Source organism: Nannobrachium achirus, assembly GCF_963921795.1.
Source record: "Nannobrachium achirus genome assembly, chromosome: 17".
Classification (NCBI taxonomy): Eukaryota; Metazoa; Chordata; class Actinopteri; order Myctophiformes; family Myctophidae; genus Nannobrachium; species Nannobrachium achirus.
Genome location: NC_137824.1, coordinates 39,378,027 through 39,403,631, shown reverse-complemented (window position 1 = coordinate 39,403,631; position 25,605 = coordinate 39,378,027). Strand labels below are relative to the sequence as shown.

At 40.9% G+C, this 25,605-nt stretch overlaps 2 protein-coding genes across 2 annotated transcripts in view; both read right to left on the bottom strand.

Moving 5' to 3' along the window:
* Window positions 1–983: 983 nt before the first annotated feature.
* csf1ra (colony stimulating factor 1 receptor, a) lies at window positions 984–20,071 on the bottom strand. Its single transcript, XM_080746465.1, has 21 exons — window positions 19,948–20,071; window positions 17,183–17,467; window positions 15,929–16,216; window positions 15,410–15,549; window positions 14,939–15,104; window positions 14,246–14,447; window positions 13,826–13,941; window positions 13,536–13,647; window positions 11,564–11,763; window positions 10,023–10,114; window positions 9,562–9,688; window positions 9,109–9,213; window positions 8,519–8,629; window positions 8,159–8,321; window positions 7,730–7,809; window positions 7,462–7,565; window positions 6,068–6,190; window positions 5,418–5,529; window positions 4,842–4,941; window positions 3,417–3,528; window positions 984–2,735 (listed from the first exon to the last, which is right to left on the bottom strand). Exons 1-21 carry the CDS (start codon window positions 19,997–19,999, stop codon window positions 2,586–2,588), a joined length of 2,940 nt encoding a protein of 979 aa, XP_080602591.1. The 5' UTR covers window positions 20,000–20,071; the 3' UTR covers window positions 984–2,585.
* Window positions 20,072–22,639: 2,568 nt separating this feature from the next.
* Window positions 22,640–25,605, bottom strand: part of pdgfrb (platelet-derived growth factor receptor, beta polypeptide) — a 41,750-nt gene continuing 38,784 nt past the window's right edge. Inside the window, exons 22-23 of the mRNA XM_080746001.1 lie at window positions 24,252–24,532; window positions 22,640–23,589 (exon numbers count right to left, since the gene is read on the bottom strand). Of these exons, the coding sequence (XP_080602127.1) occupies window positions 23,445–23,589; window positions 24,252–24,532 (426 nt within the window). The 3' untranslated portion in view covers window positions 22,640–23,444. The remainder of the gene's footprint in view (window positions 23,590–24,251; window positions 24,533–25,605) is intronic.

Below are 25,605 nucleotides of genomic sequence, written 5' to 3'. Positions count from 1 at the left end.
TCAGCTATTTTAACAATGTTTATCTGTGGAACTGAGTGAAACAAAATGTAATGCTTCCTCTTCTCCTATATTCCGAGTGCTTAACAGGATAGGGGTCCCCAGTTCAAATATTATTTTGGGGGGTCACGGCCTGAAAAGGTTGAGAACCACTGCGCTATGTGGCCTTTTTGGAATCCCAAATCTTAACAATTGAAATCATACACGAGGACATTATGCAATCCATGTTTCTAAATCCTATCCCATTACTTATCAGTCTATGACAAATGCTGTTGTAGGCTACTTGGGCGTACTTGACAATATAACTGTCAGAGAGTTACTATTAGAAACCTTGTTGTTTCATGTGCTTGAGGTACTTGGAGGAGATACAGTATGAGTTGTTTATTTTTGAAGAAGAAATGTCTTAGTTGAAGCTTTGAGCTCCTGTGGTATTGTGGGATTCCTACTTCCTACAAAATGTTTTGAATCGTTGTGCAATCATTATTTACTGAGCTTGTGGGAATGGAACTGCAGATTGAGCATTGTCTTTATAGGAAAAACAGGAACTGGATAGAGATAGAGGCCGCAATATGTCCAGTAAATTGAAGTAAAAGTGTCACTCAGCACGTTTCATTTCAGCACGTTTCATTTCCAAGAAAAATACATTTCCAGTGGCCTGGTGTCTCAACCAGTGTCTCAATGGAACGGCTCGTTCCTGTCAATCATTCTCTGTTCTCTTTATTGTCCCGCATACTGTACATTGAACAGAAAAGGAAACAAAATAAACGTACGAAAAAGAACTAATGGAACCCAGGGAATGTCAAAAGAATAGCTTTATTGGTGCTACTGTTTTCCAGTGAAGATTGTTTTTGCATTGATTGGAGCATTAGCACTACAGCAGCACCTCACACCAAACACATAGACAAAATGCATAAGGGAATGATTTCTGTAAGACTTTCTGCTGCTGTACATGAACATTTCAGAGAAAATAAAGTTACACTTTTAGATTTACAACTCACATTACTCAGCAGACATGCCACACCCATGTCCTTCAGAATTCAATGGGTGAAGGCATTGAAAGTGGAACTATTCTCAGTTGGCAGTGTACGCTAACGCTACATAGAACTAGTCTGGCAGTGACTGCTACATTAAATTAAACACATACTGTATATTAAGCTTAATGTGTACAAAAAGAAAATACAAACGTAAATTAAAAAGTGAGATAACCCATCTCCGTCGAACACACTCCTCTTTCATTTGATCCCAAATGGATACTGAATTCCCTGCACAGTTCAGTTTTGTTCCCTGCAGTAAGACTGAATCACAATCACATCTGTCTTAATTAGTTGGACTGAAGTGGAACAATCATATGCTGCCATCGACAGGCCAATATCATGTCAATTTCACACCAGAAGAAACACAGCTGTGACTGGATGTATGTACTGACAACAATCAGGCCATTCTTTGGGGCTAAAAAAGTATCTCTAATGCGTTTTCAGCGCTTAATTTGGCATGTTGAAAATAAGAGGGGAATTCAAAAGTTGCACAGTATGCTTTGCTGTTCTAGTACCCCGGATTTGAACCCAGGTCTCTTGCTCAACTGCTGAATTTTATTTTACCACTGAGCTAATAGGGGACTCCCTCTTTCCCAGGTTTTTCGCCTTGACTGCGTGTAAACGCTAACATCTAACTTCACTAAAACTATGCCTAAGCCTAGCCTTAACCTCACAAACACTATGCCTAACCCTAACCTTAAACCTAACCTCAGAGAAATAACCTCAAAACCCTGTCCGCCTGGGCGAAACACCTGGGAAAGAGGTTCACCCGAGCTAATAGAGCCTGCCTGGTTGAAGGTCAAAATCTGTCAAACCAGAAACGGGATCGGAGAAGAGGAGAGGTTGTGAACCTACACACAGGATGTCTCAATAAAAGAGCAGGGAGACTGTAAATACAACCACCCCAATTGTATATAAGTTATGTTGTCTCAACATACTCTACCATACAGATTGGACAAAATATTGGTGAATTTAAAGGCATAAATGCAAAATATGTATCTTTGCACTATTTTGATAAACAACATCTGATTAAGAATACCTCGAACAGATACAGTGTCTTGGTCCCGGTGAAAAAAAGTATGATATGGAAGTGATCCTGCTGACAATGACAATGTCAATACCACACAAAACAACATCCTCAGAAGGGACAGTAGTTCAAAACCGTTGTGTACAGTACATAATACAGAACACACGCACAAGAATGAACAACAAAAGAAAAACTCCTATACACAAAAACAAATAGAATGCAAACATTATGATAATGCATTAAGGTACAGCACTGGTGGTTACACGCGTCAATTGTTGACATTTTTCACCTTTAATGTCAGAGGTCGGCATTAGACACGGCAGTTTCTGGTCACGGTCTGCAGAGGAGCAAGTCACATGCATCAACGGCCTGTCTGCCTGGCAGGCGGACATTGACAGCAGAAATAGCTTTTAGAGACGACTCATTGTCTCGGGAACTATCCAGGGGTTCCACAATCTGTGGCGCTTTGCTCCGGGAAGCATGGCTGATTCCGGAATGGCTTAATTCACTGACGGAGAGAAGGGCCTTCAGCAAAACTGATAGTTGTTGGAATTCATCAGGGGCTGATCCTCCTCTTCGTGGTCACATGACGGGTCACAGGGCCCGTCACACGCACGCTTGGGCTCGTCACACGCACCCTGCACCAGGACCTGTTGCTGGACGTTCTGGTACATCAGCTGCAGAAAGGAGTCGTTATAGGCCATTAAAACCCACTCTAAGATAGCTATAGAGCAGTGTTTCTCAAACCTTTACATTTCAAGGTCTCCCCTTAACTCTGACGGTGTACAAATGGATCGGTTCCGGTTCCATTTGTACACTGTCAGAGTTTCAGACTTGTGTAGTCCCTGGAATCCACTTTGAGGAACACTGCAATAGAGGTATGCACGTGACATCATCATCATACCCGGAAGTTAATGCAGGAATGCCTACTGAGTGGCAAAAACTACTTTCTGGCCTTGACGGCCCATAGATCCAAACAGAAAAGTCTTATCTGATTGCATTAAACGACATTAAACAACATTAAAACTCACTTTGACACTCGATTTTCCATTCACTTCATGCATACGCATACCCTAAAAAATATCTTACCATCCACTTGAATGGAGACAGATATTTTGTACCTGTGTATCTGGCCCAGTGGGAATGGGCCTTTACTCTGCTCAGAAGGATGTATTATCGGCCATTATTTGGCTTTTTTTGACAACATTGGTATCGGTAATGATACAGCCAATGTGTCCCAAACATTATAGGTGAACATTTTCAAGCATTTAAAACAATATTTTTATTTATTTGTTTGCTTGTTATTTCTTTTGTACTTTTTGACAAGTAGTACTCTGCTCTAGTGCTGCAGTGCTCACCTGTTCCTGGTCAGGCTGATCCCCCAGCAGTCTCTCGATCATGTGACTGATTTTGCTGAATGTTGGCCGTTCCGTCGGCTCCAGGTTCCAACACATCTTCATTATCATGTACCTGAAACATTAATAAACGTGTTTTTATTTTTAAATTTAGTTTACTGTCGCTGGACAAAACGCTTGAATCAAATTCCTAAAATATAATGCACAGAAGCCTGCTTAATTCTTGTCCAGTTACCTATGGATGGGTACACATTTTTGTGCTTTTACCCTTCAGGCCGGGAACAAATTTGTGTGTATTACAGTAGTCTACATGTACAGTATGTGGCAACTTTCTTTTGAAAAAATATTTGTTATAACATGTTTTTCTGAAAAAGATTCTATGAAAGCCAAAGGTGTAAGCTATCAAATAGTTTGGGAATGTTGTTGCTAGCTGCCACAGAGGCTGAGTAATAGTTTTCCTGAAAAACAGGGTATTTTCAGGGGCGGTTAGAGGGGGCTTTAGCCCCCCTGGTGAATGCTTAGCCCCCCTAAGACCCCCTCCCAACAAACCCAATTGTGATGAAAAATATTTAAGGAATAAATAAATCAAATACATATGAATATGTGAAAGACAATTGACTGACTTTAATGTAAACCATATTATAAAATCATACTTTTATGCTGGAATGCATCTTCAGCCTCACAAAACCCCTAACTGATTACCTACAGTCCACAGATTTGGACCTGGCATCTGTCAATGATCTGATCTGTTCAGTTATCCATACCCTAAGCCAGAGAATCTTGTTTGTTGTATTAGTATTATTCATTATTGTTTGTTGATAAAATCACTAGCCCCTGCTCTAAAAAAGACAGCCCCCCCAGTCACAATAAATTCTCTGGAGCCGCCGCTGGGTCATTTTCAAATCAGACATAGGTCTAAATGGGTTAAAAATAAACATTCTGTTAATACTGACTAAAACAAATACGTTATGGAGCCAGTGACAGTGTGATAGCAGGGCCTTCATAACCCCACTATCCCTCCAGTCTTATGTGGTGGCCGTGAAATCTAAATGGGAGTCGCTTGGAGATCATGTGGTTAACAGGCAGAACTGAGGCCTGACTCAGATCCACACAACAGAACAACAGATGATTAGGCCCTGACTCAGTCTTAGTCCCCCTTCTCTTCAAAGATCGCTTATTCACAGCGAATCAGCACACGGATGAAAGGGCCCATGGTAAAAAAAAAATGCCCTCTTTATTTTCTCATTTTGATGGGTTGTTTTTATTGCGGAAGGGGAGATTTGTTTTTTAAGTTGGAGATCAGGGAACCAAGCAAACTGAAATGAGAAATGAAAATCCATAATGCTTTATTTGTGATGATATACTGCCGCAAACCCTGTCGACACTAGGAAAACTTGCTTTTACTATAGTAACTAGCTTAGGACTTACATCTCAGGAGGGGCAAAATCTGGCCGGGACATCTGATAGCCACACTTAACCATCTTGTAGAACCTGGTGTCCACAGCCATACTGGGGTATGGGCTCTTGCCTGACAGAAGATAATTACATTATAATAAGGTATGTAGGTCTAAATCAGTGGTAGAAAAATTACTCAATGTATTACTTAAGTAAAAGTATCAATACTGCAATGTAGAAATACTCTGTATTCTAAGTAAAAGTTCAGAATTCAACATTTACTTGAGTAAAAGTGCAAACGTGTTAGTATCAAAATGTACTCAAAGTACCAAAAGTAGAAAGTACTCATTATGCAGAATGTCCTGTTTGCTGTTTCACAAGTTTTCAAAAGTACATAAAAAAATTACTTTTGAAACCGCAGATCTACAAGATCTGTAGTGGAGTAGAAGTAAAAGTACTGGAAATTGGAAATGTAATAAGAACAAATATCTCACTAAGTACTTAGTTATTTTACACCACTGGTATGGAGGTCTATATCAAGGATCAGCTACAGTTGTTTGGATGAGGAACACAAGATGGAAGTCGTCACTGATATGGATGTTTTCTCACCTAGTGAGAAGATCTCCCAGAGAAGGATCCCATAGGACCAGACATCACTCTGCACGGTGTAGACGCAGTCAAAGATGCTCTCTGGAGCCATCCATTTCACTGGCAGACGGGCCTAGGAACACAGGCCAGGGGGGGGACAACAGCATGTTTTAGATTTGTTGTACACTACTCTATATGCTAGCAAACCATCCCTGCCAGGTTGTACTAGTCCAGTGGTTCTCAACCTTTTCAGGCCGCGACCACCCAAATAATCATATTTTAACTGGGGACCCTGACAAGTCCTAAGAGTCAGTTGAGGCATTACATTTTGTATAACACAGTTCTAATTGTGAAAATAGCAGATCTACATGCTCACAATGCCACAATGTATATAAACCCACAGACTTCACAATTTCAACTTGGCATCCTTATTTTGGGCATGTCATAGGCAAAACGTGTAATTTTTTAGGCAACATTTTTTAATATATATATATATATATATATATATATATATATATATATATATATATATATGCTCAATGTGTACTGTATGTACTGTACATGGAAAAAGAGGAAAAACTAACAAACAAACTGTACAAATGCTTCTCACAAATGTTATAAAAACAAAGCTTATAATATGTGTTAATTAATATGAGTGAGTGCTTGCTTACATTCCCCTTCACAACGTAATTGGAGTCATTCATTATGTCCCGTGCCAGGCCAAAGTCACAGATCTTAGCCACTCGTCGATCTGTCAGGAGGACGTTTCTGGCCGCTACATCTCTGTGAATGCACTGAGCACAAAAATACAACTGCTTATGAACCGACACAAGACATTAAATGTTGATATCTTCGTTAACTTATCAGGTGGAAACCTTGTATGTCCACAACCGTTCGTTTTGTTTATCATTTTAAAAATGATTTAAAATAGTGAAAATAGACGATCTTGCAGATTGGCTATTTTCACTACTTTCGTGCAACACTTTTGTATGATGAAGTAGGGCTTTGATTTACAAAAAAGAAAACATTTCAAACACATTTGAAACTCGGAGATACAAGGTTTCTGCATGTACTTCACAATACAGAATAAAAAACCAAGAACAAAAAATTATTCAACTTAAACTTAAATCTAAGAACAATGCAGAACGATCGCCTTTGCAGCTGTGTTATGGCATTCAAGCTGAAGCGTACTACAATGTAGTGAAATGGTAATAATAGACCATATTCACACCGCGGCCATCTTGGATCACATGACTTCCTGGGGTAGCAGCCTGCACAAGCCTGCATTACAAACCATTGTGAACAATGGAGCGATGGTCCCAAAATATGAGTTCTGTTCAACCAATTTATTTTTACAAAATTGATAAATGGGCAGATGACAACATCATCATCCCCAAAATGATTAAATAGAAGGGTATTATCCACAATATTCATGGTAGTTAGGCTGCAACCTTACTGTGTACAAAGACTTGCTATCTGTGCAGTGCTTGCTCCACTATCATATTAAAGGAGCTATAGTCAACTTTTTCTTGAAAAAAGGATGCTAGTCTAAAAGACTAGAATGTAAACAAAGTGTCGGTCCGATAACGTCCAGAATTATTATTTTATCATTATTTTACGCTTTTTGTGGTCATTTTTGAATAGAAACACATGTATGAAGCTTATTTTTTTATAAAATATTTTCGAAACATTATTTTTATTTTAGCATCCGTTTTTCAAGAAAAAGTTGTAATATTAAAAATATGAAGGCAGAGCAAGCACTAGTCTGCATACTGTAGCAAGTCTTTGTACAGAGTAACACTGCAACCTAACTACCATGAATATTGTGGATAATACCCTTCTATTTAATAATTTGGGGGATGTTGATGTTGTCATCTGCCCATTTGTCAATTTGGTAAAAATAAATTTGTTGAATAGCTACCCAGGAAGTCATGTGATCCAAGATGGCCACGGTGTGAATATGGTCTATTGTATGCAATATTATAGACCCTCTCTTGGTATTATAGACCCTCTCTGGCTCTCTCCTAGTAAAAAACAAACAAACATAAAAATAAAAAACACTCACATTTCTGTTTGACAGAAAGTCTAGTCCCTGTGCCACCTGATAGGAAAACCTCAGTAGGTCATCAATGTCCAGTGGCCAGTCACCATCCTCCTCACTCACAGATTCTGGGCAGGAATTAGCCAGATTACACATTAATTCATAAACACGTGGGATTTTAAGGCATCACTATTGGTTTGTGCAAAGAAACTAGGATAACAAACGAGAGGCCATATTGCCTTGCATGAGTTAAATAGCTATATCATTAAAAGAAAAATCTTAAGGATTTCACCTCGAGATGATTCGACTGGCTGTTGACTGGGTCTCATCTCTAAGTAGCTCCCTGATGACACACTAGAGATCCCACTGTCGCTGTTAGATAGAAAGAGAGCAGACAGACAGAGAGACAGATTAAAGACAGATTCAAATATGTGGACACTCTTAAAAAAAACACATATCTGATGTTTGACCAGCACAGTACCGTCCAGTTTCCCAATTGTCGCAGTCACAACATCCTAAAATTGCCTGGTCTGGATGCTGATGAGCTCAACACAACACTCAAATTTAAATCAGCCCTGAAAATGACCACCAATCACTAAAGGCCTTAGTTTTTGTTTGTCTACTTGTCTGTTTCTTTGCTTTCTCCGAGAAAAGTGTCAATGGTGCTCTTGAAAGGCAGGATATAAAATGTATTATTATTATTTTTATTTTTTTCTTGTACCTTCTGATGAACTGTTTCTCATTACAGATGTTTTTGTAGTCGATGGACTGCTCCATGATCTCGGGAATGTTTGTAACGAGGTTCAGGAAGGTCTCTGTCTTCTGGCGAAGGAAGTTCAGGAGGTCGCCATGGCAACAGTACTCTGTGATCACAAGCACCGGCCCTGTTGAAGGAACGGTCAGCATTACGTCAATGTTGGGTAGGAACCTTGTATGTTTCAAATTTGAATGCTTTTTCGTAAAGTAAAGCCCTGCTTCATCATACAAGAATGTTGCACAAAACTAATGAAAATAGCAGATCTACAAGCACACAACGCCTCACGATCAAATAAAAAATTGTATGTTATTAATAGGGTCAAACCTCCATAAGTGCATGCTCCCAACAGATTGACAATGTTCTTGTGGTGACCCAGATGGCTCAGGATCTTCAATTCTGACATCAGAGCCTCCCTCTCATCTGAATGGGCACTGGCTACAGAGACAGACAACAGCAGAGCTCAGGTCCAAGCTCAAGATCTTCTTCAACCACATGGACCCCAGCATCTATATTCTGAGGGGAACATTAGCCCGAAAATAGCCGACCTACAAGCTTGGAGTAAGGGAGTTGGTGTAGACGTAAAAACACGGTCCATACAGGTCCGTTTAAAGGACAACTTAGTATTTTTTTACAACAAGGGTTCATATTTTAAGGCTGAGGGTTTAAGTGGTTAAAGAGCACATGTAAAGTTTGTGTGTATACAGTTGCTGTCTCAATTAAACGCCCGGGTGTGGGTGTTTGACCTAGCCTAGTATGTGAGATTAGATGCAGACAGACGGACATACACACACGGCACACGCAGACACAGAGCAGTATGCATGATCTCCTGGTGGAGATAACAATCTGAGATAAATGTGTTATGGCATCATCAGTATATGGTAATGCCATCTACCAATCCACTATGATCAGCTTACCTTTCAACATCTTCACAGCCACGCGCATCACATTGTCTTCCTTTCCTAGACCGTATGCTGTGGCCTCCACAACCTTTCCAAAAGCCCCGGCTCCCAGGATCTTCCCTGGAGCAATACACACATGAAAGCAAAGTGAGAAAATACTATTTTTGAATATCATTAACTCATTTAGACCTGAGGCCCATTCTAAAAACGCCTTCTAAATCCTAACCTCAGTTTTCAGGGGGGAAAAATAATCCTGTTGCAATAAAAATATCTAAAATGACCATGTGTCACCCGGAAATGCTTTTAAATGTATAACAACGTATAGGCTTTCCCAATCTTTATGGGAGGAAGACCAGACATTTAACTTTTATTTTGTGCATTTATTTTATAGATCAATGTGTAAGTGACACAAAAGATAGTGCTCCACACATAGCATTTTTATTTGGTCAACATGAATATCCTACAGACCTAACTTCAGTTTATCACGGGGGAACTCCCATTTCTCGTTGTACGGCAGCTGAGTGGGGTCGATGAAGGTGTAGTTGTTCCCATCTCTGGCCTCGATGATCTTCCAGCGGATCTCATACCTTGGTTTCTGAAAAAGGAAAAACAGAAATGATAGTTGTCACTGGATTTAGAAAAGGCTATGGTTGTCACACTAAACAGCTGCAGGTCTGATTGTTGACTACCATCCTTATTGACATAATATTTGTACTGTATCTGTCAAAGCTTATTTCCTTTGTTGTGGCCCATTGGGACTGTGTGTGTGTGTGTGTGTGTGTGTGTGTGTGTGTGTGTGTGTGTGTGTGTGTGTGTGTGTGTGTGTGTGTGTGTGTGTGTGTGTGTGTGTGTGTGTGTGTGTGTGTGTGTGTGTGTGTGTGTTTAAAAAAGAAAGTTACGGTTTCCACCCTGCTAAAGGTTGAACCCACCTGTTTGTATTTGTATAAGAGGAAGAGCAGCAGTAAGAGCAGGATGGCCAGGACGCCTGAAGCTCCGGTCAGCGTGGAGGTGAAGAGCTTATCTAGACAGCAAGGACGTGCAGAGAATGTTAGAGAGGCAGGGGCTGAAATTATTAAAAAGGGCCTTTTTGGTGAAAATATCAAAAATAGCAGACCTCCAAGCTCACAACGCATCGCGCTGCGACGCGCTGTGAGCTTGGAGGTCAGCTATTTTCGGAGCTTGATACCACACTGAACTATAAGTATAATCAAGTCAATACTGGAGATGTGGCGTACTGCATGGATTTCTACACAGAGAAGGCAATTATTTTAACATAAGATGCTGCATTCAAGTTCAGGAGAGTTTGGATAATGCAATTCTCTTGAACGCTGCCTTCACACACGGCATGGAAAGGAGGCATTTGCATTTCTTTCACCATAGTAAAAACTGCATTTATGGTCTACAGAGGGCACTTTTTACAGACGGATAAAAAGGCAGGGGCTCAAGCAAGCCCCCTCTGATGTCTATATGTGCATGTGCCTGCTTGACAGGGAAATGTGTTCATCATGATCCAGTAATACTGGTCTGCACTGCCACTGACTCATGGACTGGAGAACATTTAAGGCCTCTCCATACTTCGACCGAAACCGCAGTTTTCGGTCAAAAGGTCCTTTTCTACCATAAAATTATATCCCTCGGGACTTCTGAAAAGCATTGGACCGAACGAGAGTTCGGAAATTTGCACGTCGGAAAACACAACTCACCGAACATTTCGGTCGAAGTATGGAGAGGCCTTTAGATCAATGCTGCTACTATACCTCATCTTCTCTAATGTCCCTCTGGATGCTACGATCTTTAACAACCAAATATACTTTATCGTACTACAAGTAATGAAAAAAGCTGGCCTTCAAGATGACATCGTGCCACTATGTACTGTAGGAGCTTGTAGATTTTTTGAGACATTTTTTGTTTAACTTTTTTACCCACCAGTAAGACGCCTAAGGGATTCTGTTAGTGTGGTTCTCCTAACAGGGCATCACATGGGATACAATCCCTTTTATGTCCATATGGAGATCCCTAACAGAATCCCTTTTATGCCCATATATAGAGATCCCTGCTCTGAGTATCTGACATCACTGTGGTGTCACCTGTGATGTGTCAGGGGAACCACAGTGTCAGGCGTTACCCGTCCGGACGGACGTCCACGGACAAGCTGCGACGGTTCTGATAGTAAATTACCCCCGCCCCATGGTTCGAACTCCCGTTGGTCAGAACAGGTTAAAATTCACCAGGTTAGCAATCACCAGCGTCGGCAGGTTAGCTACTCACCAGGTTAGCATTCACCAGTGTCGGCAGGTTAGCTACTCACCTGGTTAGCATTCACCAGCGTTAGTTTTACTGAGGTTAGGGTTAAGGTTAGGTTTAGGTGGTCGGACCAAAGGGAGTTCGAACCAAGGACAACTGTTACCGACAGTTGAAAGTTTGAGAAACACTGCTCTACTTTATCAACTGGTGATCATGGTGAGCTCACCAGACACTTCCATGGCCAATGTGTCGCTGCTGACTCCGACCAGGTTGAAGGCCACACACTCCACGGTCATCCTGCGGTCTGAGATCCCCACGGTCAGAACACTCTCCACCTCCACGGCCCCGTACTCCTCCCTCTGGACCTCTACTGTCTGGGCCATGAGAGGCACAGGCATCTGCATGCCTGTCGTGTTCTCATTGCATCTGCCCACACAGAGACACACAGCATAACAGTCAGTCGTCAACATACTACATAAACCACCGGTTCTCAAACACGGGATTGTTATTTATTTCAAAATATTTTCCAAAAACCTTCCCAAAAAAGCTAAATTTTCATGAATTAAAAAAATTCCATTCCATTTTAAGAAGTGGTGAAAATAGACGATATACAAGCTCACAACGTTGTGTGCTTGTAGATCTGCTGTTTTCCCAATTTTGGGTCCCAGGCAAACGTCTAATTTCTCTTTTGGGTCACAAGCTAAAAAGTTTGGGAACCACAAACAATACATCGTACACTTTTATACACTTTTCAAAACCACTTGTGTCATGATGTGTACACGTCTTGTTCTGTCTCCCTGGCGTTTTATTGTTAGTTAGATCTAGTTGGTGTTCTACTTTGATAGTTGTGTTCATTTCATTTGGAGTAACGTGTCTTCCTTGTTTCTTATAGTTTTAGCTAGGGTTTTTACTTCTGGCATGGACCTTATTTTGTAGTGATGATGTCTGTGTCCTGTTTCTGTGTCCTGTTTTCGTTAGCAGTTACCTGTCCTGTTAGACCCCCCAGACAATCCTGTTAGTTACCCTTACCCATTGTGTTCACCTGTGTCTAATAATCTCTGTTAGTGTTAGCCTATCCCTGTGTTGATTGACAGTAAGAGTTGCTTCACCTGTATCCTGTTATTCGCTGTGTCTATTTAAGGTCCTGTGTTTCACTTTCTTTGACACCTGTATGTCACTATTGTTCCGCCGTTGTTTGCTCCCAGTGTATTCCTGGTTCTTGAAACTTCTATTCCTTGTTGACATTGTGGTTTCCTTGTATTGGTTTTTATAATAAACTCTTGCATTGACCTGCTTGGGTTGCACCTGTCTGTATGCACTTGGTTCTTAAACCTCCTTGCACTGTATCAGCTACAACGTGAATTCCAATTAAAAATATTAAATTACAATACAACTAGGATTATTGGCCTATTTGGGACCATACAAATGGTTCCATTTATACTGGTTATGTGGCACAACTAACGGTATGCTCTGCCAACCAGTTAAGCCAATGGGTCGGTTTAGGCAATTAGGGACTCATGCTGACTTAGCGGCACAAACGTGGTGCTGAGGGTTTGTGTTGGCCAATCAGAGAAGCCGATGCATACCATTTCCTTAATACACACTCAGACATGTGGGCCGACAGATGCAGATATTTGTGATTTCGCCATTTGGCGAATGTGCATGCCAAGAGAGATTCTGTGAATTATATAGTATATATATATATATATATATATCTACTGTATGTGCATAGATTTTGGTCAAATATGGACATCCCTGACGTCAGAGCAAATCTGCGTTGTTAGTCAACAGCTTCTGTTGTGTGTGGCTCAAACCAGAGCTTGATCAGCAGGAGAGAGGGAGAGAGAGCCCATTTTACCCATGCAATAACCCCAGCAACATAAGAGATGCAAAGGCACCCACGCGATAACCTGGCCAATGGGTAATGAAATCTGTTCACGTTGATCGTGTCATGATTGATTGTCAGTGCAATAACCCCGGCAATGCAAAGCAAGCTGATAAGAAAATAGATGCCTAAAACCAAAAATACAAGTTCAACAAGAAAAGGACACTTTGACAGAAAACGTATTGTATTTTGGCCATGCAAAAGAGAAAGGGCTATGCACGCGCATTTTAAGAAGTTCTTGAAAAGATGGTATTGATTTGGCCAGCCATCTCTTGTTAGAAAAGCAAGACCAAAACAGAGGAGTAGGACTCACGTGGATCGTATTCCAAAACACTGGTACCATTTGATTCTTGGGGCAGGGTAGCCAAATGAAGTGCAAGTGAGTGTGGTGACATTCTCCCATCTCACCACTGCAACAGGTCTCTCTGTCAAGTACAAAAGTACATTTTATTTATATAGTGCCAAACCCAACAAAAGTTATCTCATGGTACTTTGCATATAGATCAGTGCGAGATCTAAAGTGATATTCCATTGACCAGGAAATGTCCCATAGCATGAATAGTATCAGTGTTGCTGTCATTTTGTGGTTACTGTTTCACTTACGGTACATTTGGACTTGGAACGTGATAGATGCATTGGCCATGTTACTTCTGGCGTGAAAGGTGTACTGGCCTTGCTCCTGGGCCTTCATTCTCTTCAGCCGTAGAGTTGCATGGTACCTACAGGGAAAGACCAGACTGTCTGCTGCGGTCTGTGGTGACTCATTCAGCGGTGCCAACTCAGACTCAGTTCCTATGCATCATCACACCAACGATGCCAAATGAAAAGGAGAACATCCATCTTCCCTATTGCAGTTTCATGACCTGACAAGTTCTAATGACCTTACCCTTCCATGTCAGTTCGATCTAAATATGCAACAACAGCATATTTCAAATCCGGAATATTTTTCTCACCCTGCTGTTAACACATCATAGTTTGTTGTATTTTCTACCTAATAATGCTGTTATGAATATTTTCTCCTACCTATTGTTGTATCTGATGAGCTTCTGTTCCTGCGTGGATGTGTTGGGGGATGTCGGGGTGTCCCAGCCATGCTCTGTTATGCGGGGGTAGGCCTCGATAAAGACAGTGAGTTCCAGATCCTCTCCTTCATTCACCTCCACAGACAGACCGTTGTGGACCAGTTTAGGTGAAAACTGGGGTGACATCCTGATAAAGGGCTTGTCTGTTCAAAAGGACAAGGAGATTATCAGTTGTTTACCAACGATTATCATTTTACAGGTCTGACACTATCTTAATAGTTTCCCCCTTTTTCTCCCAATTTTGTCATTCTGCCAATTCTCACTTCCCCAAAGTGTCGTGGCTGACCCCTACTTGTAGGTTCATTATGGAGGGTGTAGATGAGCATGTGTCCCCTCCGATACACATTAGGTTACCAAGTGCGTCAGGAGGACATAATGTACGTGGAGACTGGAGACAGTGGAGAGACATGCTATTCTTCCCAGTTCATTCACTCACTGTACAGGCTGTGTTGGTTGGAACGCCTGGCCCAGCCCAAGCCACAGCGGAGCATTTTAACCCATAGTGGGCAGGAACTTTACCCCTGCACCATGCACTAATAGTGAAAAATGGCTTTTCACTATTGATCATAATGCAGTTAATGTTATTTCTATAGGTCTGTTCTGGCTTGGTGTTGACAAGCATGGGTGGGCATACCTACAACCAGCAGATACGTAGTTGAACTGTTGACCCCGGCTTCATTTGTGCCAATACAGGTGATGTTCCCTGTGTCTGCTAAGTCCACCGCAGGAATGGTCAATATGCTCTCTATGTCCAAGCGGTTATCCCCACTGGATCGGACATCTTCCTCAATGGTCGATTTCTGGAGGGGAGAGACACCAAAACAGCAGAGAGATCTCAAACTCTTCATTACTGCCATTGTAAACGACAGTCTAATCTTTTAGCCCTACTAGCAGCAGGGCTCTAAAGATGTCATTGTCGGTAGGTCCATCCAGCCATCCAACATTGTACTCCGAAAGACAGATTTTGGAGATCCCATGGCTCTAGTGCTATAAATGTTAATTTGCAGCTACACAAGATGTCTCAAAATATATTGGACTCTCCCCCACACATTTGCACCCTGCGTCATAGGGATAGGGATAGATAAGTCTTGTTTCTTGCACTAACCATCTTGGTATCTGAGTGTGTCCAGGTGACGTTGTAGTTGAAGTTGGGATTGTGAGTGGTGCAGCGGATCATGAGCTTTTCCCCTGCGATACGGATTATCTCACTTTTCTCCAAGAAGACATAGGGTGGGAAGCGCAGCCCTAAAACACACATTGTGACATAACGCTGTTATAACCCCAAATCATGATTTTGTGTTGACCACATGAAATTTAACTACATGAAACAATTCTCTACTCGACTGCATGTTGTCAGCTTTGTAGTTCACTGGTGTTAAAGGAGTAGTTCACCCCAAAATGTATTTTTTTCTATTGAATACTCACCCCGTGCATTTGGGTCCCCATCCGGAATCAATGGGGATGCATTTATTGTAATCAAATTATTGTCTTAGGAATGCAACAAAAAACAAAAAATATGATTGAACTCAAGTCTCCATGGGGTGAGTAAACAATAGAAAAAAAGTCATTTTGGGGGTGAACTACTCCTTTTTCTCCTTTTTCTTTAAACAAAAAGAGCTCTCACTCTGGATGACGTTGATGGAAAAGATTTTGGAGGTTCTCTCCACACCGTTGACCCTGGCTGTGCAGACATAGTCGGCGTTGAAGCTGGGATGGAGGCTGTGGATGAGAATGCCACGGTGTGGGTAGGCGGTGAAGTTCATTCCCGGGGGCAAGGCGCTGCCGTTGTCCATGCGAAGGCCCAGGTCTGTGGCCGTGGGGTCGGTCAGCAGGCAGGGCAGCAGGTAGTCCTCGCCCTCCTTCCTCACCACACGCAGACTGGTGCTGCTGGCGTAGAACACGCTTTCTGGATCTGATGGAGGAAGGGAATGAATAATTCTAGTTTGAACCTTATTCAATTAGTTCACAGGAAACTAGAGACTACAGACTAAGGGCCGATGCATACATTATTTCGGTTCGGCTCCCTCTAACCTACAATATGACGTCATTCAGAGGTATTTTCTTTCCATAAAATAGACTGACAAATCAAATTCAGAGAAAACGTAGAATTCCCTTTTCACATAACTAATTAATTGCACTTCAGCCATGAAGGGGTGGTGTTCTTCTGTACAGTGGTTCTCAAAATGGATTCCAGGGACTCTGTGGGTTCTTTTATGGGGGTCTAAATTGACCCATACACGTAACTCTAACAGTATAGCCTACAAATGGAACCAAATATTTGGTTCCATTTGTATAATATCCAGTGTTGATTTCGTTGACTAAAACTATGACGAATAATGTTTGTCGACTGTGTTTTTTTCACTGACGAAAACTAAATAAAAACTAAACAAAAACTAAGCTGTGATGACTAAAACTAAGACTAAATATATTGACAATTTCGTCAACAAAATAAAAACTAGACTAAAACGTTAGGGAGGGACTAGTGGAGAAGAGAGTAATTTTATGTTTGGTTGCTCTCAGGTGTTGTGTGCTGAAAATAGCCGATCTACAAGCTCACGACGCGTCGCAACCAAGTGTAAAATCAGTCATTACGATGCCATCAAGGCCTGCCAAAATACATTTTAGTCGACAATCAACTGTAGATTTAGTTGCCTAAAATCTTATAATATTTAGTCGACTAAAATTTGACAAAAACGAATACTTTTCAGGTGACTAAATTATGACTAAAACTAAATTACATTTTATTCAAAAGACTATGACTAAAACTAAATCAAAATGTGTTGTCAAAAACAACACTGACACTATCAAAGTTAAGGGGAAACCGTGAAATGTAAAAGTTTGGGAAACCTACAGTGTAGCATGAACACAGCAAGCTCACCTTTAACATACACGTGCACCGAGGACGTCAGCTCACGGACATCCTGCAGCTTAGTGTACACACATTTGTATGTCCCTGTGAAAACCGCCGTGGGTTTCTCCACCTTAAAGACGCTGATGTTCCCATCGGGTCTCACATACTTCTTGTTCTTGGCGAGCCGGGGCACCCAGCTGACTGGTCCGTCTCCCTCACATCTCAGCACAAGCGGTGTGCCAGGCAGTACCACCACCTCAGAACCCATCAACACCTCAGAGTTGAACTTGATCACCGGGCGCCTCCATTCTCCTAAAAAGACTTAGATGATTAACATTTCTTTTTTGTAAAAATTCATTTATTGACAGTGTACAAAGTATATCCATGAAGGGTGTTATTCATCGATAGTGAACAAAGCACATCCAACCATTTTCTTTTTTACACATCAACGCAAGCTAAAAATTAAAAAAAAAAGTCATGAAAAAAGCCCTCCCTCCATCCCGGGAATGGCACAATAAACAACATTGACTACAACATCAGTAACTTTTTGTAAGCTCAACCAAGAGGAGTTATTGAAGGCAGAGTATCGACAAAAGAGCCCCACATTTTGTTAAATATTTTGGGTCTTCTCCTTACATTGTACAGGATCTTCTCAGGAGTACAATAAGACTAAAGTTCATTCAACCAATGCCTTTGTTATGGACAATTTTCAGACTGCAAATCTGTAGTGTACACAATTGATATTAATGATGATTTTGTAACTTGTTGCACTTTTTTATATTCAAGAAATGGGGACAACATTTTTGTTTTAGTGTCTATACTGATAACTGGGGGGAACTGAATGTCTTGTTGGTCTCTCCGAGATCCAATGCCATCTTTTAGATACAGTATACTGGACATGATCGCATATGGTTTCAGGAAACAGCTTGAAGTCTTGGACTGAGTCCTCAATCAATCCTTCTCTCACTTCTGCTTTCTCACAGATCTCACAATCAACACATTGGAGACAGGAATGGGAAAGACAGTATCTACAGTATGTATATTTCCGTACGGCTTACGGTTGTATTCCCTTTAGTTTAAGATCCCCTTTTTAAGCTCTCAAACTGAGAGGAGATACCTGTTGCTGGGAAATTAGAATAACATGGAAGAAACGTCTTTAAATTTGTAGGCATTTCTCGGAAAACAGTGACTAAAGTCACTCCCGGAGGAGTGATACAGCTTGGTTTTGGTGAGAGGGGGGATCAGACAAAGCTGGCTTTGACCTCTTCACAACAAATTGCAGGGCTAAGAAACTCACTCAGTAGGCCTATTAGTGGTTTGCATTGGGTCAGGTGGTCCGAACACTGTCCCTGTGGGCCTTTTCAAATTATCTCAACTTTTAAATACTGAAACTGTTTGTTGAATGCTGAAATTAGGTCTTCACTAAGCTATGTTGTGTTTTAGCTGATACTAACTATACTAATGTGTAGAAGCTTGGCAAATTAATCATTGCTCAGAACTAAAGTTATCTGTTAATCATATTATTTATCCACCACGGCACCGGCACACAAGATAACCAACTAAGAACTTAATTTCATGCCAACAGTAGGCTATGTGGTTGTGAACATTCTGATTGAATAACTTGAGTAACACTTGCCAGAACAATATAGATTTGTTTATTTGTTAATCAAATATAAAAAGTGACCCATTATACTTAATGTAGTTGACCGTAGTCCCCCATGGGCCTCCTTTTTTCTCTCTACACCAAATCTCTTTGCTAAATTTACTGCATCTAAGTTCACTGTTGAGCTTGTAGATCTGCAATTTTTCACTGAAGGTTTGCCTGTTTTTGCCAAATATTCATATGACATGCCCAGAATAGGGATACTAGGGTTCATGTGGGTAATTTGAGCTCAAAACAGCTGCAGTAAATCATATCCTTTGGTCATAATCACGCCACACAACACACGCCTTTATTCTCTATGTAACTACTGCCATTGACATGAAATTGCAATTTGACGCCATCTGACTGATACCCATGCAACTTGTGGTGAGGTTCAACAGTAACAGCACACAAGTTACTCACACGAATAAGCCAACAAACAACACATGATGCCAAAACTCATTAGACACAACGGACTGTTATGTTTGTCAGATTTGAAAATATTAGGCTCTTTTGTGTATTTATGCTATGAATCATGTATCATTTAGTAGTGATATTATTATACACTCACAGTCTCACACAGACACGCACGCACGCATGCACGCACGCACGCACGCGCGCGCACACACACACACACACACACACACACACACACACACACACACACACGTATAGGCACACTATTGTATAGTACACACAATATATAGGTACTGTATTGACTCGAGTACTACAACACTACTGTATATACTGTTGATATATAAAATGTAACAATAATAGACAATCAATAAATAATAAACATAATATGTTTCTGTTTCAATCCAGTATTTACCAAGACCTCAGATGTTAATATTTTACAGGTTTTTGATACAAATTTGCAAACCACATACTGCGTCATTCGGTCATTCCTTGTATCATGAGGTCTCTGCGAGGACAGAAAAACTTCCCCTGACTCTGTCACAGGGCTGGACTTTATACTGTGTTTAATCTCAGACTATACTGAAGATTTATTGCCTTCAGGTCATCATAGCAAGCTTATAAGTGTGCATTGTAAATGACAGCAGCTACTGTACAGTGAAATGGCTGTACATGTCCATATAGTTGCATTTCAAACCCAGCCAGCATTTGTTTCACCAGCGTTAAGATGTCTTACCTTCAGTGGCAGAGGCCAGAGTCCCCAGGAGAAGGGGCAGGTAGGACAGCATCCTGAATCAACAACAGATCCACCGTACGGATGTAGATTGAGCTTCAGATATGTGGCTAGAGAGAGGAATGAGAATCATGCTTTAAACAAACACCCCATTCATTTACTTCTCCTTTCCTCCGGAGGAGGGCTGAGAAATGAGCCAAGTAGGCTACTTATATCTCTTCTGTGCTGAATGGTAGTTCTATTAGACATGTTTACATAACTAATAGCGAACTTCTTTTCTGCCTTTGTAGCCTATTACATCAAATGTACATACCTGCAGATGTGTTCTGGTAAACAGACCTGCCTGTGGGTTTATGTTGCAGCATCCAGGGCTGAAGCAGTCCCTTCTTCCCTATCTTCCTTGTGCCTCTGTCCCTTTCTCCCGCTCTCCACACACTGTCTCCTACTGTTGACAAGTCTCACAGTAAACAGAGTGCAGCAAATAGAGGGTGGGGTCGGGAGCAGGAATCACAGGAATATCGAGTGTCAATTTGCTCCAGGATTAGGCCATTCGAGGTGAGACTAATCATGGGCGATAAAGCTAACTAAAGCTTCCATGCTTGCTGGTGGGGCAGAGCACAGACGTCGGGAAGAAGGGAGGGATAATGAAAAGGGCCCTTAGAATCAGGGAAGTGGGGGACTGAGGGATGGAACCGTGTCGGGGTGAAGAACTCGTCATGGACAACATAAATGAAAACCTCTGTCCACCAATTCACAGCAAAAACAGCAGCTTCAAAGTCGGCTGTGGCTTGATATATGGTTTTCACAGATGGATTGTGCAGAAAATCCCTGATGGGTTTTTCCAGGGCTTTTAGGATAGTTAGTCAATTACTGGGACATTATGGCATCCATATACCATGCTATTAAATAGCAAATCAAACTTTGAATATTAATATTTGGTTAATGAACTGTAATGGTTCCACATTGAGAAAACAGTGAGATTAAAAGACCTTCAGTTATGAAATACACAATGGGTCTTTCATTAAAAAGATCTAATCATGTGCATCTCAGGATCCACAAGGGAACGACGTGGCTCCAATGTGGATGTCGGACTTCATGTAGCCAGTGATGCCAGCCGTCTATGAGATAAGGTTTCAGCCTGATCACAGCCCCATTGACTTCCATGACAAAAGTTAAATGTTTCAAAAAAGTATAAAATTTAAAAGAAAATGAGTGGAGGTATAATGTGCGGCATACTGGCTAGTGTGCACAATAAATGTGGCTGCGATCGTTTTTTGTTTTGCGTAACTCCGGACACACAGACGAACAGACACACTGACAAGTCACAAACCTTTTGATAATAAACCTTTATTTTCACATCTGTAAAATACTGCATATAAAAAATACATTTGTAAACGTTAAGAGAAGCTTTGGTATTTTAGTGTTCTGCATCCTAACTTGTGTAACATTACATAGAACAGAGTAGCATAACATTTTATTTTAAATGGTAGTGTGAATGCAATGAAACTACAGAGCTTCTGTGAGTGTGAATATTATGCAAAGAAATTGACAATAAAAAAAGTATATGTACATGTAAATGGCTTGCTAGGTTTCTTAACTACAATAGCCCTTCAAACCCCCTCGTCAAGTCACCTGAATGCTAAAAAGACAAAATATCAGTTATAACACTCAATACAAATAATCTGTTTTGTACCATGTTGTGCTAAGGCAGTGATGTGCTGAACTTGTAGCTAAAAGACTCAGTTGTAGTTATGAGTATGTCAATGTTAAAAATCTCTGCACCGTGTATCTGAATCTAAAGTCTTCAATCAAGACTCCTGATTCTACCATTCTATCGCCTATAAAATGTACCTTTTATCTCTTTTGTGAATATCCATGTTTTCCTAAACACGATAAAGTGCAACACTAGTACAGATGATCTGAAATATTCAAAATTCACATATAGGCCTATTGTATAACATAAACATATTCATATTATGCAGACAAAAGAACAGTTCATAGCTATTTCAATGTCTTTCACTGCATTAAAAAAAAAAAGAAAAAAAAAGAAAGAAAAACTCTTGGACTAATACTTACAGTACCGCATTGTGTAACTCATCTCCTACTGAAACAGTGCATCTAGATTCTTCCCACATTGTCATGTCATGAAAATAACATTGAAAATTGATCAACATTTATGAATATAATTGCTTGTAGCATTGATAAAAAGAAGTACAACTAAAAGTATTTATTCACCCGTATGAGACTGCACATATCTACGGTTGTGGACAACTACATTGGGCAAATATATATATATATATATATATATATATATATATATATATATATATATATATATATATATATATATATATATATAAGAAATAAAGGTGAATAAACTGGCAGGACCAAGAGGAAGAAAAATAATGTCAAGTCAATGAAATCTACTGTACATAAACACTGACAATAAAAGAATACAAGACCTATCTCAGTGTAATCATAAATCCCTGACTAAAACACTGGTCATCTAAACCATTTGGCCTGTTTCAACAAGTCTAGAAGAATGTGAGGAGAGTATTATAAAAGTTATGGTTATGGTTAACCACTCGGCTATTTTCATTGAAGAGATTTGGTGTAGAGGGAAAATAGAGAGTGGACCAAGAAGAGAACTGAACCCGGTCAACTAAGTACTGTATTAGTTTACCAAGGGTTTAAGTGGTTAAGGTTGTACTCAACATGACTGAATCTTACCTCAGATATCAGAGCAATTGAGCAACTAGAAAGATGCATTTCTGGGGCCTCTGACACACATAAAAAGCATGTTACCTATTCTGCTTCAGTTCATTCCCTATGGAAGTCACATGGTTTTGAAGAGGCTGGCTGCTGCACGGGAGGGGAAGGGGAGAGCAACAGTATAAAGCAGGCAACCTCTTCAAAACCATGTGACTTCCTTAGGGAATGAACTGAAGATGCTTTATCCCCCGCCTCCCCTCGGGTAAAGAAAAGGTAGCATGCTTTGTATGTATGAGTCCAGCCTGGGAAATTGCAAGTATGGTTGCTTATTCATAGGCCGGATATAGCCAAAATGTCACGTGAAGCTTGACCAATCATCAAGCTTGCGCTACTCTTCCATTGAATTCACTGGACTTTTGGGGTTTATCTATAAAGTGTTTTGGGGTTTACTATATAACGTGTTACTCTATAAAGTTGGAAGAGAACAATAGTGTCTTGCCCTATAGGCAACCACACTAATTACACCATAGCTGTGATTTCATGAAAACAAAAAGTCTGCAGACTTGCAGAGATTCATGGTGATGTTTCAAGTGCCGAGGCTCTTCTTCAGACCTTTACCCACCATGTTCTACTTGGCCGCTTGTGATTGTGACACAGGAGTGACGAGGAGCACTCAAGTTTGTGCTTAATGAAGATATCAAGATCGCCTACTACTCACTGAAGTCTGCTACATTGTCTGTTGGAGCTACGTTCCATCTCCAGGAAAATGAAGTTTGCTCTACAAGCTGCTACAGGAAGCTGTCCTCGACGTCGGGGGTCCCGCAGGAGCCCAGCAATGCATCTCTCTCACCGGCTGCCTCCTGTAGATCCTCCTCTGGGAGGGTCTCGTCTGTGTCCTGGGACATGGAGTCCGTATCCTCCAGAGCCAGAGAGCTGAGGGCAAGAGAACAGAGCAGAATAACATTAAACACCATGAGGCACAAATAGACATGTCAATGTTCACGTTGCAGAGGAACAATGCTCATTTCAGGCGTTTGCCTTTAGCAAACACATGCAATACCCTGCTTCTACTGCGTCTCTGATCCCATACTGGCATCCTCAATTCACTTTTGATAATCACAGAAACATTATTTTTGTTTGGGAATTATGATAGTGAAACCTGTACTCCCTACTATTGGTCAACTGCTGGATTGGATCTTCAGCAAGATGCCATTCATTTTTAATTCAAACATAAAAATGTAAAGATTGTTATGCATAACTACTTTGAAACCGGATCCCTATTTGACCTCATCTCTCACTAGGGGGCACTGTGAATCCTAGCTGAAGACCAACTAGGAGTAGTTAAACCCAGACACTGCAGAGTTTAAATGTGCTGTACACAGTCCTCATGTCTACTGAGGTGGCCTTCCTGGCAACAAAAGACATATTGTCTCAGTTCAACATCTGGCCGGGTAGGTGTGTGTACAGCTAAAAAAAAAAAAAAGAAGAAGGAAACTGATCTTGTTAAGAAAAATATGCTTCCTCTTTCTTGCATAGCCGGCATTTGGCAGCCATGTGCGGTGTCTTGAGGGGCCGTGTCTCGATGTTGGGCATACCTCGCAGGACTTTCCGACTGCACGTCAGTGTCTGTGAAGCCTTCCTCTGGCTTGGGGTCTGGGATGGGAATGATGTATTCGTTGTACGAGGCCACAACTTCCTCTCCGTCGGCCTCTTGTCTGGCGTCCCTGGGGCTGGCGGCGGGGTTGTAGGGATCTGAAGGGATGCTGGCGGAGGGGGGAGAGGAGGCGATGGGGAAAGGAGAGGCCAGTCTGGGCTTGGTGCGGGCCACGGCCGGGTGGTCACTCTTCAGGAAGGTCTCGTTGACCTGGTTGTATTTCTGTCGCCAAGAGCAGAGGACGGGGATCAGGGGATTACGCATGAAATGTACACCCTGTCTAAGCCTAATCGCAATTATTTGACATAATTGTCATAATCGTTTAAATGTTGAAAAATGTTCATATATTTTCAAACATTTTCAAAAAATAGTGGAAATAGCCGATCTACTTGTAGATCGGCTATTTCCAAAAACACAATTAAATTGTTTATCGCAATTATTTGATTATTTGAGTGACAATTAATCGCCATTTAAAACATCCCTAACCCTGTCCTCAAAAACATCCAGAAAGGGGTACACACAAATATAAAATACCAAATTAACATAGCAGAATATCATCTTATATACAGTTTGTATTAAAATGGGTGGATGATGGTCGGACACTGGGTGGGTGTGTGCATGGGTGGGATGCCTGAATGGGTGTCACAAATTGGCCAACAAATGTCACAAACGTGACATCAGGATTCATTGGCAAAGCTTTGCGTGACGTAGTCTGGTTCTGGTTCATAAACAACATTCAGAACAATGGTTATTAACCCCTTAAACACTGTATACTGAATACTTAATTGACCTGGCTCCTTAGGTCTATACTTGGGCCCTTTCCTTTTCCCCCCTGCACCAAATATGTTCGAAGAAAACAGCTGATCTACTAGCTGTCTTGTTGCAACACGGTGAGGCGTTAAACTAAGTTCCCACCATTTGCAGATTTGCAGTTATGAAGAAATAGGGAAAGAATAGAGATAGAAAGAAAACAAGGAAAACAGGTAAAAATATGTAATATTCCTAATATGAGCAGACTAAAATATATGAGTAAGGGGAAGGTTTTTGTTTTGTTAAAAAATGTTAAATAGCTCTATTTTCTGACAGTATACTCTCTCTCCAGCTCTTTAGTAAACAGACAATGCCTTTTCATACCAATTTTATCCAATCAGGAGAAAGAACTCATATGGGGAAATTGGAAGTGACTACGCCAGAAAATTAACCAACAAAGTTGAAATTGGAACACTTTAACATTTAAGCTTATAATCGGGTACTCTCTTCTGATGAAATTGGCAACCATACCTGAATATTTTCCT